Here is a 12,898-nt window from a genome sequence, read left to right as displayed (position 1 = left end):
TTCTTTCCACACCAGGAATTAACTATACCACCTCATTTAATGTAACCAACTGTTCATTTTCAACATGGTGGTGACTTATTTTATGGAAAGAATAGCAATTTTCATTCCTTATTGGAAAGAGATTTACTTTAAAAGGGAAAGAGGATAGGAAATGAAATTTTTAAGTCTACCTCAACATTGTGTAGCTTGGAATGTTGTTGCCAGAAACAGTGTGGATTACTTGTCCAATGTAGATTACTTTTATGGCTCTCTACAGAAATATTTATTTTCCCCTTCCCTTCCTAGTGGAAGCAGTGTTCTGTGGAATTCAAAAACTCACAAACTGCTTTGTGAATTTTAGTTGTTTCTAATAAAACTTCTGTTTTACTGTTACTGATTGAAATTTATTTTTCTATCCAATTACAAATGTTTCTGCATTTACTGCTATGGGTGTTTAATAACCAATGGGGTGTAATTCTGTTTCAAAATGTTGTTTTCATATTCATATCACACAAGCTTGTAAAAAATTCCTCAATATGGTTTACAATTAAAAAGATAATGCAGAATTGCATATTAGATAATAGTGATTCCAGTCTGTTGCTGTTTTCAGATGAGATTTTGTCACATACTGGCAGATTCAGGTTGTGCAGTTAACTTGACTTGGAGCTCCTGCATCCACTTCCACAGAAGACTGGACTTTTTATAATAAGGAAAGAGATGTGGAACTTCATTGGAAAGTGTGTGATAAGACTTGCTTTGATGCAATGGAGTTTGTCCCTCAGACAGATTAGGATACGTACTCATTAAATAGCAAATATCATCTAACTTCTCTGCAAACAAATCAGGATGAATGCTTACTAAACAAGTTGTCTGGAAGCAACCTATGTCAAAGAACATGGTTGGACAGTTACAGGCTGAACACATTAGTGGATGTTATACAGAATAAAGTTTCTGATAGTTTCTCCCTGGCTATAATCTTCTTGGTATATCCTTCTACATTTTTAGATAGACTTCCTGCTGAGTGGATTAAAAGAGTACTTCATTTTAATGAATCTAGTAAAATAGGCACACATATTTTCATTTGGATATTACAAAAATTTCCTGATCTTGTCACAAGACTACAGTTTCCAGTAGTCAGTAATTGCAACCTACTACAGTGGTACCTTGGGTTACATACGCTTCAGGTTACATACGCTTCAGGTTACAGACTCCGTTAACCCAGAAATAGTGCTTCAGGTTAAGAACTTTGCTTCAGGTTGAGAACAGAAATCGTGCTCTGGTGGCAGCAGCAGGAGGCCCCATTAGCTAAAGTGGTGCTTCAGGTTAAGAACAGTTTCAGGTTAAGTACAGACCTCCGGAACGAGTTAAGTACTTAACCCGAGGTACCACTGTATCATTTAATTACAAGAGCTGTGATGTTTCACTATATTAAATTATTCCAAAACACTAATGCCAAATAGACCTCTCCTCATTACCTGAATAAACCTATGGAGCAGTGAATTGATCCTGGCTATTAGTTCACTTTCTCCCAGACAGTGGTATACCAAGAGCAAGGATAAACAAGGGTGATGTGCTGCCACTTTTTAAAAGCAGTTAATGATAGCATCTCCTGGGTGCTTTTTGCCATTTCCCAGCACGAGAAACCAACAACAAACCAAGCCGAGACAGATTATATTAACTACTACTTTTGTTTTGAAAAGTCAAAAATCCTTTTATTATGACCAACCAAAATGCCACAAAATAAAAACTTTTGAATCCTCCAGGATGAATGTCAAACAAAGGGGGTAGGGAGAGAATGCACCTGACAAAAATTCCCTTTTGTTGTATAATTTTAGAAGTGGTCATGGCTATTGAAGGGTTGCAGTGCAGAGCACCAACACTTCAAACTCTAGCACTTTAACAGTGGTCCCAGACACCCTCTTCAATCAAGGCCTCTTTGCTTTTTGGAAAAAGGCAGTGGCCAAATGCATAAGGGGTGCTAATATAGAAAGAGCAATTTTGACCATTAAAATGACAACTGCTATATAATGGAACAACTACACTTAAAATTTAGTGTGGTAAGAAGTGTTTTTTTTTAAAACCAATGCAAGAAGAAAGCTTCTTTTGATCCTTCCTTTCAGGTTCAGAGCTGACAACCCTTTCTCATGCCCTTAGATAGTATCTCCCCTAGTGTGCTTTTTGGATGTCACAGCTGATACTGAATGCAGTGTTACTTCCTCTGTCAGAGGTGGGTTCTTAGAATCATGTTGACAAAAATGTTCTCCAGCCATTGGCTTTTCAGACTTAAGTTACAACTCAGGGTGCTGATTTTGGTGTGCAAAGCATTAAGTAGCTTGGGCACTGTGTGCCTACAATAACTCTCTCTTCCTTATTTGCTGCTTTAATTTCCAAGATCAGCAGCATGTATGCTTTTGACCTATACCATCTCTGCCAAGTTCATATGACAAAGAAGTGGAAAGACATTCTTGGTGGTTGCCCCAAAATGTAGGATATGTTCCCATTGGTGACATGCCTAAAACCAAAGCCAGGCATCTTCCCAAAGCAATTCAGGACCTTTGGGTAAAAAGCAAACAAACAACCTAGTGAGTTTTAAAGGGTATTTTTTAAAATTGTGAGTAAAGAGAGGATGTGATTTTTCTTTCAAACTATTTAAACCCTTGTGGCTTCTTATATTGGAACACGTGCATTCTGTATTTCTGCTTGTTGAGAAGCCAAAGAAGGTGTAACTTGATCTTTGAGCCACGTTTGGTAAATACTAGTTTTGTGAATACATTAAGTTCTACTGTTAACAGAAAAACACTATAACAGATATGTAGTTTATTTTCCCCTCTTCATTTCAAATTGTTAGGCGGGATTAATGACCCGTAAACTCGTTTTCACTGTGATCTGATAATGTTTGTTGATCTTAACTTGCTCTTCTTGTTGAAATGTTTCAATAAAATGGTTTCTCACAAAATCTTCTGTAGAATATAAGTATTCAAAATATTTCCTACTACTCGCTGCTACTTAGCATGACTGTTACTGCCTAATCCATGGGTAGGCAAACTAAGGCCCAGGGGCCGGATCCGGCCCAATCGCCTTCTAAATCTGGCCCACAGACTGTCCAGGAATCAGTGTGTTTTTACATGAGTAGAAAGTGTCCTTTTATTTAAAATGCATCTCTGGGTTATTTGTGGGGACTGCCTGGCATTTTTACATGAGTAGAATGTGTGCTTTTATTTAAAATACATCTCTGGGTTATTTGTGGGGCATAGGAATTTGTTCATTTCCCCCCCAATATATAGTCCGGCCCCCCACACGGTCTGAGGGACAGTGGACTGGCCCCCTGCTGAAAAAGTTTGCTGACCCCTGGCCTAATATAAGGGAGCATTTCATTTGAATATAAAGCCCACCCAAATTCCCAAATGATCTTGAAAAATTGTCTTGTGAATTTCTTCTCACTGTACTAGCTTGGTGGATTTGGGGAAAAGTGACACCCCTGCCTTATCACATTTCCTCCATCAAAGGTTTTTTTATATATACTACCTCTTCTAAAAAGAATCGGGAGTTACAAGAGACTAGTGTACTACAGTGGTGCCCTGCAAGACGAATGCCTCACAAGACGAAAAACTCGCTAGACGAAAGGGTTTTCCGTTTTTTGAGTCGTTCCGTAAGACGAATTTCCCTATGGGCTTGCTTCGCAAGACGAAAGTCTTGCGAGTTCTTGCGAGTTTGTTTCCTTTTTCTTAAAGCCGCTAAGCCGCTAATAGCTGCTAAGCCGCTAATAGCCGTGCTTCGCAAGACAAAAAAACCGCAAGACGAAGAGACTCGCGGAACGGATTAATTTCGTCTTGCGAGGCACCACTGTAGAAGGCTAATGCATTCACAGATCATTTTTTTTCAACCTTTTAACAGTAGACACTGTGGGAAGTGAGTAAGTAGCAAAGGTACAATGAGGAGAGGTGTTAAATCTTTTTACCACCTCCACCTTGTGATTCCACTAAATATCCTGACACTGCTATTAGCCCTGGAAGGAAGTTTATTTCATACCAATGGAAGCATCTCTCCCAACCAAGACTAATATCCTTTAAAGGGGACACTTGGAAGGGACTATAATGTGGGGGAAAGGATTGCACATAGCTAATCTTCTCGCATCCCCTTGTGGCTACTGTTGCCAAAGGAGCAACATTTCACCTCACACATTTCAACATCACAACTGTTTTGGCTCTGCATGTTGGAAGAAACAGTGCAGATGATCTGTATTTGAAGATAGGACTGTTCTCTTGTTGTTCCCTCAAGTATGTTTGCTTGGGGTCTCATAAGTCTGAGTGATATTCCCATGGTTTTAGCATCTCCAATGTAGGAAGAGGGGGTATGCCTTCCTATCTGAGGGCCACATGGACAAATGTTTTGGATCTGTGAGTAAATACTGTGATATTGTTTCTTTCTGCAGCCTATGCAGACAATGGGTAGTCCTCCAGCATGCATCCAGGTTGGAAGAAACTGCAGCCCACTTGGCAGGGCTGTAGGCTGTTTCTGTGACTTGCTGTGTGAGAGAAGCATAAGCAGTTTCTGCTGTAAGTTTCTTGTTTTTCACCTGCAGCATTTCAGAGTAAGCAATATTTAAGTAACTTCACAAATATTGAAGTGTCCAGGCTTTTTAAAATGTATTTGCGAATACATGTGCAAATAGAGTAGCTCAAGAAAAAGCACACTGCAGCTGAAAGCAACATACAATGTGAAACAATAATGAAATTTGGAACACTGCTTTTTCTATAGTATAGAAAAAAGATACTGCTCCTGAAAAAGAGATGTGTTAAAAAGTGTTGGATTGTTGGACAGTAGGGATATGATTAGGTGTCCATGGAGCTGGTCCTTCCTGCCTCTTAAGTGTGTATGACTCTTCTCACTACTCTGCCACCTCCTGGTTCAGAAGGAGTGGTGCAATTTGTCTGAGTTATGCTGTACAGTGGTACCTCGGTTTACGAACATTCTGGAAGTCCGTTCTTAAACCAAAATTGTTCTTAAAGCAAGGCATGCTTTTCCTAATGAGGTCTCCCACCGCTGGTGCCCTTCCACCTTTCGGATTCCGTTCTTAGACCGAGGTAAAATTCTCAAACTGGGACACTATTTCCGGTTTTGCAGAGTTTGTAAACCGAATTGTTCTTAACCGGACTGTTCTTAAACCGAGGTACCACTGTATTTGAGGTTGCTTGGAGCACCCTCTTAAGAACAGCCCGGCTACAAGTTCCCCATTCATTCCAGATTTAGGTGAAAGGCTGGACTTAGTCTGTGTTGGGCTGCGTTTTGGAATCACACCAATAGACCTTGGAAGTACAGTACAGTACAGTACAACAAACATGTGCTCCAGTCCTCCTCCTGAAATTAGAGATGGGGAAAGGAATTGTTCCTAACCTTGTGTCATGCCTTAGAAGCACTCACCACCTCTGAAGCTCAGTGTGATGACATTCAATGGTTCCTGATAACCAAAGTTTGGCTTGTTACCAAGGCTAGCAAAATAAAAACCAGAGCCTTGGCTACAATCAGTGTAGGATTTATCTTTCTTCTTTTATTTAGTATAATATAGTACTATACAGTACGATCACATATTGCATGCAGTTAACCTGCGCAATTTCAACCATGCACAGTTGAAAGCTGTCATTGCATGCAAGGCAGAGGACCAGGTTTTCCTTGCTTACCAGGCTCAGGGATGCTGTTGTAAGATCTTGCAGGAACTCAGACAGCCCCATGAAATCTTGTTAGAGCAGGAGTCACCAACCTTCAGCCCAGGGGTCAGATAAGGCCCGAGGGACGCGTTTATCCAGCCCGTGGCGACTGCCGCCCGCTCTTACCGATGCGGTGCGATGCAGCGTGGGGACCCATTTTCAGGTCGGAGGAGCACCGGAAATAGCTTGCGCATGCACACGGGCCTCCTCCGACCTGGATGTGTACTGGAAATAGCGTGTGTGTGCGTGCGTACGGGCACGCGCTCCCTCGCCCTTCAGCCCGCCACGTAGTCGTTGCTGGAGACACCGGCCCGAGGCAAAGAAAGCTTGGAGACCCCTGTGTTAGAGCATTCCAGAGCCGAAGGTGAGGATGGTCATGTGGGGGCAGTTCCAAGGTACATTCATTGGGTGCATACATTTTTGTTTATATGCAACATCCCTGGAACATAAGCCCAATGCAAGATGTGATCATACTGTACTTTTTAATTCTGGTTCTCATTTATGAAAAATTGCATAGGCAATGTTGAAAATAAAATTGAACACTGCATCTTTTAAGACGCTTGTACCTTTGTATAGGAGGGGAGTTGGGCAAACTATCACAATCTTAATAATCCTGAATGAATAGTAAAACACTGAAGATTATGATGTGAGTCGTATAGCCCCAAGTAGGACATGTGAAAAGAAACAGAAGTAGGCGTTGTCGGAATATCTTACTGGCCTAAACTTGCATACTGAATATTCTGAAATGGTGAAAATCTAATTTGCAGGAAGCTTGGGTAGGTCACAGTATTGTTTGACTAAATTCTGAAAGGACATGTAGAATAAGAACAAAAAACAAACACACAATTCATTCTCATATTTTCCACCAACTTCTGGAGGCTGCTTCAAGCAGCAGTGTTTGCAGTTTGAGGCCTAGAAATGGTTGAGCACTGTAAAAAGTTGTATAATATATACCAAGTGAACAAATACAAATTGTTCATACAGTTTTATTTCTAATTTGTCATTTAATTAGTTGGCTGTATTTTCAAACTTCTTTCTCCAAAAGTGGCAGGTTAAGAAAGTTAATATAAGGATTCATACCAGCAAATGCAGAAAAAAGACATTAGTTCCTCTCTTCTTAACATGCAGTTTTTTCCTTCTTCCCCATCCCCTTGAATACTGTTTCCTAACTGAAAGATTATTCAGAAAACTAAAAAACAAAGCAGGGAATAAGGGGCACACACATTAGCTTACTCATCAGCAAGCCATTGTTAGAAATTAGCCTAGCACGTTTTGCTACTGGCACAGGCCCAATTGTGACTATGTGAAGATTTCTGGGTGCCAAGTTGGCGACCACGATTTAAAAACCTCTGCCTTAGTCTGTAGTTAAACCAGTTCCATTCCCACTGAGTGTGTTTCTCCTCCTTGCATACTGGGACAAGTGAATTGTTGCAAGAGCAAGATACAGTCGAGCAATGTAGTTCATATCGTAGAATTGTAGCCTTGGAAGGTACCCTGAAGATCAATGTAGTCCAACCCCTGACGAATAAACATTCCGTGTAGTGACCGTAACCTACATTTGAGGTACCTAATGGCACATACCCATTAGCTCTTTAGAAACCATGTTGTTGTTGTTGTACCCTACCTAAAGGTAGCTTACAGATAAAAATAAGGACTGTTAAAAACACAGAGAGAAACAATTTAAGCCTTCTGGTTCTGAAAGTACTGGTGCCAAGCTTACATTGCCCTCAGGTGTATCCTTCCTGTTACTGTTCCTTTGCCAATAAGAAATTATATCCCTTGATTGGATGGTGAGTGGAATTAACATTTCCCCCCCACTTCAGATAAAAGTCATTAGTGCACACACATGTTGATAGGGACAGGCTAGTTTTGGAGTGAAGAAACTTTTTTTTTTTTGGTAGCTGGTACTGCCAGACTGAATGGTCACTTCTGGCTCAGGGCTTAATCTACACACATGGAACATGTTGCTGCATGTCCTTAAGAGGTGGAGGCAGGGCAAGGTATGTGGTCAGATTGTGCAGTTTTGCACAGGTTTGGCATGCTTAATTGAAATAGACCAGTATGACATGCGGAATCTTGAAGTGCGCTTTTCAGCTACCCAAATGCGTCTTCAATCAAGGAATAGAATTGTGCAGCAAATGACAGTTGTAGACTGCCTGAGCTAAGCTGTGTTGCAAGTTCTCCTGAACAGGGCCATTAAATAAAGGAACGATGAATATAGTCTCCTGCAAACATAGAACATACTTAACACCATGCTTACACTATGCATGACTTTGCTAATGGTTCATTCAGCATGAAGCCAGTCAATTCGTATCTGCATTTAGAAAAAGTGAGCATATTGAGTGCTTTGTGAAAAACATGCAGATATTTATGAGATTATGAAATTTTAGACGGTGAATTTATTTAACAGAATCTGAACAGGTTGGTGCACATTAGAATCTGGAATAAAATATGAATAAGAATATGGTAAAAAGATCAGCACACTTATTCATATTACTTATTGGTGGTTTGGGGAAGTTTAAATTATCCAAGAACAAACATTTCTCTTTACTGAATTTCAGAGATTGGTACAACTGAAGAACTATGTGTTCTGTTCTTCTTGTTGTTGTTTACGGTAAATTTACAATTGTCCCTATCTGTGACCTCACAAACAGGGCTTCTTGGAAATTAAAACATTTGCTACAACTCGGTTGTGCTATAATTTTTATATTCATAAGCAATTCTGCAAAAAGTTTACATTTTAAAAGTTGCTGAACAATTTGTATAACAATTTGTCATGAATGGTATTGTTGCCAAGAGTAGTTCTCCCCACCCATCCCTTTTTATAGTTTTTGTTGTTGCTGCTGTTATTGACCAGTCTTTTCTGTGGGTGCTAAAGTCTAAAAAAATGAAATGTATGACTGAGCCATGGAATTAGAATATTCTATCTTATGTTTTATTACAAGGTTATATAAATAGTTGCATTTTATTTGTGTGAAGTCCATACATTTCTATCATATAGACACCTAGAAGTCTGAGGCCGAAAAAATCCAGCAAAGATGCATGTGCATGCAGGAAAAAACCTCTGCATACCTGGCCAGACCTTGTTTTACTGCAGCAGTTCTCGGTATTGAAAAGACAAATTGCTTCTTCAGCTAATCTCTTTTTGGCAGTGCTTCATACTGCAGCAAAAGGAGAAAGCAAAGTTATGTCTGCACGCATAGTTGTTGTTTGCCCCTGTGTCTTTTCTTCCTTTGGAGACATGTCACACTAGCTCTGTGGTGTCCAGTGCAAAATTTGTTACACATTTATTGATATATCTGCATCCTGTTTATACCTGCAGCAGCTTTCAGTAAATATATTGAAACAGTAAGCAGATTTAATAAATTAACAATATTGCAACAGCAGCACAAAAACCAAATGACAGCAAAGTGGACATTTATTTATTTGTGCAAATTTGTATACTGCTAATCATAAAGAATATCAAAGTGGTATAAAATATAAAACACCATGAATTAGAAATTTAGTAAGATGCCTTCAAAAAAATGATTTATGTGCCTTTGTACCCAAACTCGGTGTATCTTAATTTGTTACGAGAACCAAAAAAGTTGGTCAAAAGCTGTCTTGACCAAAGCCATCACTTCAATGCTCCCAAATGATGTACCTGCTCCTCCCCCTCTAGAACAGGTTGTCATAGAGTCTGCTGTCCCCACTATCTTCATCTTGTTTGGATTCAGCTTCAGTTTGTTGGCCCATGTCCAGCCTTTCACTGATTTCAAATACAAGAGTTTCACAGGTTACTTGAAGTGAGATTTAAAAGCTGCTGGGGGCAGGGGGAATAGGCTGCGATGATCTCCCCTGCAGGACCTCAGAAGTCAACTCTCTTGTGGACAAATGGAAATGTTTAATACTATCTTCAGAGACCTGTCCTCCAGGATAGATTAGAACCTTGAGATGCACTCCAGGTACTCATAATGAGAAAATTAATTGCTCAGTGGCACTGAAAGTAGATGCAATTAAGTGCTATGGAAATTTGTGGAAGTACTTATTTCCCCATTGGCAAGACAAGTTTCACTCAGTTTTACAGTTCTAGAAATTTACTCAGTGGGTTTCCATTGGCATCCTGTCTCTGATTGGAGAAGGGGTCTGGCTACTACAACACAGATGCCTCCCAAGTTCAAGGACTTGGGGACATAAACGGTAGCTTCTTTGTTTTCACTGGCTTTTGCATAAGCAGTGTGGCACTACCTGTACTTTCTAGAAAAGCCTATCATGAAGACTGAGAAAACCCCTCTCTTCCTGAATTCTCAGCACCTGCAAAATTAAGGAAGGGGTGGTTTCTTTCTCTTCTCTTTGGCTGCAGGAGTCAGTGTGACTACAAATACTTGCTGGCTATTAATCCCTGCTCAGTCTTCATCTCTATGATTTGTCCAGTCACAGAATGTGACTGCTGCCTTTTCTTGGTTTGACCCATTTAACTAAGTTATATAAGTTCTCAAACATTTCTTATTTCTAAAAGACTTTTTTTGCTTAGATTTCAGTTTATTTTAATATTTTTGTTTCAGTTTGGTTGAGTTTCATTTTTGTCCAGCTACACTTCTTTTACAATTTAAGAATTAAAGCATAAAAGTTGCAAAGTGTAATTCCATGTTGCATGGCATTTGAATATCAGATAGTTCCTAACCTTCTTCAAGGAAATAGGGTAATTCTGGATTATATCATGAAATGGCTATAATATTAATGCTTTTGTCTTTTAAGATTGCAAAATGGTCTACATAGTTTTTTCTAATTCTTTTGCAGGGTGTGGGTGGGTTGGTGGGCATAGAATAGGATAGTTTTGCCTAAGGCATTATTATATATTAAAGGGGGAATGCGTGCTTATGTTCTTAGAGGTAAGAAGTCAGAACTGCTGATGAGGAAAACAGTGCTTTCTCAGTCCTTGCCTAGTCACTTAGTTGATATTTATTTTATGCTGTATATTGTAGGTCACAGGTCTAACATGCATTGTCATATCTATAAAAATGTAATTGTGTTTCAGTTGTTGCTAAAGTGGAACGTGTAAGTTCTGTCTTCCTAAATGTGGAGATCTGTCCTGAATTTGTGCTGCTCAAGGCTATCCATTCCCCAGTAAGCCATTCAATTGGCCTTTGCTAAGATCATTGGAAAAGATATGCAGAGTAAATTTACGGACTATTTGAAAAGTAACTGTGAAGAACAGACAACGTTTGTAGGGTTGCAAGAAGTTTTGTGAGGAGTATTATTAGAAGTATTGTAAAAATGGACAAGGGTGAGGATGATTTGTTAAGAGATGTAAAGGCAATATAAAGTTAAGAAATGCATAAGAAGTGGTTAAAATGGTGGATCATCAGAGGTGCTGATGGAAGTCTAAAAAGATTGTATAAGTGATAAGTCTTGTGGTACATTTTATAATTTATATGTTAAAATTAATAAAAAAATATTATAAAAAAGGAAAAGATATGCAGAAACTACTTGGGATAATAAAATTGCTCCTAGGTAAAGAAAGAATACTATAAAATTCATTGTCAGTAGAAACCATATGTATAGGATGGGGTAGCTAGCTTGGAACAGTGATATGACAGCTGGAAGTAATTTTGTTGTCAATTAGAGGATAATATATGGTACAGAATGTGTGGTACACAGAGTTTTAGTGCTTTAGTTGTATGTCTGCCCCACACAGAGAATGTGTAAAACAATATGCAGATATGCTTTCTTAATTTTATCCTGAAACTTCATTGTGGTTAGTTTTTGGTTCATAGCAGAGTTGTTCCACAATGTATTAATTGGCAGAAGTGTTGACTTGTTTCAAATTGAACTTAGATGCACATTGGTCTTATTCAATGGACTCTTGGAAGCACTTAAACAATTTCTTCTCAGATACTGCAATGCTGCTGGAATGCTCAGTAGGACATCCAAGGATATGAATCCATGTTGGGCCTATTATATGGCTACTGCAATTGCAATAATCATGACAGCTAACTTTAAAACTATCTCAATCTCAGAAATCATAACTAAATGTATAGGCTATACTGGCTTATAGAAGAACCATGTTGACCCATGGTCAACCCTCCAGGGGCCCTTTATCAAGGTAGATTTAGCTGAAGTGTGAAGGTATGGCCATTTCCCCCCCAAAAGGACAATTTATTTATTTATTTATTTATTTATGAATGAATGAATGAATGAATGAATGAATGAATGACACAAAACCTTTTGGCACCATAGTGGGGTATCTATAGGATCACTCAGCTTTTTAATTTATTTAAAGAATTAATGGCAAATTTGGCAGGCACAGAAAACCTTGCAGTACAGCATGGGACCCATAACAGTATAAAGTATAAAAAACAGTATAAACAGTATAAAATTTAAACAAACAAACAAAAAAACATTAAAAAGTCATTAAAAAAATAAATTACAGAGTTTTTAGCTTCTTTTTTGGAGGGGGACACAAAGCCTCTTTAGGGGATGGATACAGATGACTACCCCTGCTTTATACTGTTGTTGTGAATATGCAATTCTTGGTAGGCTTTAAGCCCGTAAACAGTTCCTATTAAAATTTGTCCTAAAGCACACACCCTGAAAATGGGCTTATACACTTTGTAGAGTGAAGAGAGATATCTTTAGAGGCTGTGATGAAGGGAGTATTAAGCAATATGTTTTAAAAGAAAATGTCACTAATCTTGTATTAAAAAAAACTGTATTTGAAAGCATGTGATGAATTTATTGTAGCTGACTTTTTAAATCTTGTCTTCCACAGGATGCTGAGGCAGAAGAGATGATTGTTCATTTGCACTAAGGCTTGGAACTGCCTATTGAACAAAAGTCCTGACCAGGCAACATACGAATGGCCCAAGGAAGCCAACAAATAAATTTTCAGGTTTTACATGACCTGCGCCAAAAATTTCCTGAGGTACCTGAAGTTGTTGTGTCCAGATGCATGTTACAGGTCAGTGCTGTGTTGTTTCTGTTTACGTAGGCACTTTAGTGCTGATAATTAAAAGTACTTACAAAGTCTTTCCCCACTAACCCACTTAAGTGTAGATTTCCTCTAGTAGACCCTTCCCCCATCCCAGGTTTTTTGCTATTTTTTCTTTTCTTTTGATTTGCTTTTAGATATTGCAGTTTTTCCCTTTCCATGTTGCCTAACCTTTTGAATCTTAACTTGTCATATCCTCAGTTTAAGGTTTAAAGCATATTACTTGTATAAGGATTTCGTATAA

General features: G+C 38.8%; 1 protein-coding gene across 4 annotated transcripts in view; it reads left to right on the top strand.

Annotated features, from left to right (window-relative positions):
• The window catches only part of TAB2 (TGF-beta activated kinase 1 (MAP3K7) binding protein 2), a 48,348-nt gene that overhangs the window by 17,154 nt on the left and 18,296 nt on the right, over window positions 1–12,898 (top strand). For all 4 annotated transcript variants that reach the window (XM_028723636.2, XM_028723635.2, XM_028723639.2 and 1 more), the window contains exon 2: window positions 12,436–12,624. In XM_028723636.2, coding sequence (XP_028579469.1) covers window positions 12,523–12,624 — 102 coding nt within the window. In that variant the 5' untranslated portion in view covers window positions 12,436–12,522. The remainder of the gene's footprint in view (window positions 1–12,435; window positions 12,625–12,898) is intronic.

Source organism: Podarcis muralis, chromosome 3 (genome assembly GCF_964188315.1).
Source record: "Podarcis muralis chromosome 3, rPodMur119.hap1.1, whole genome shotgun sequence".
In the NCBI taxonomy this organism is placed as follows: Eukaryota; Metazoa; Chordata; class Lepidosauria; order Squamata; family Lacertidae; genus Podarcis; species Podarcis muralis.
This window is presented reverse-complemented; position numbering and strand designations above follow the sequence as displayed.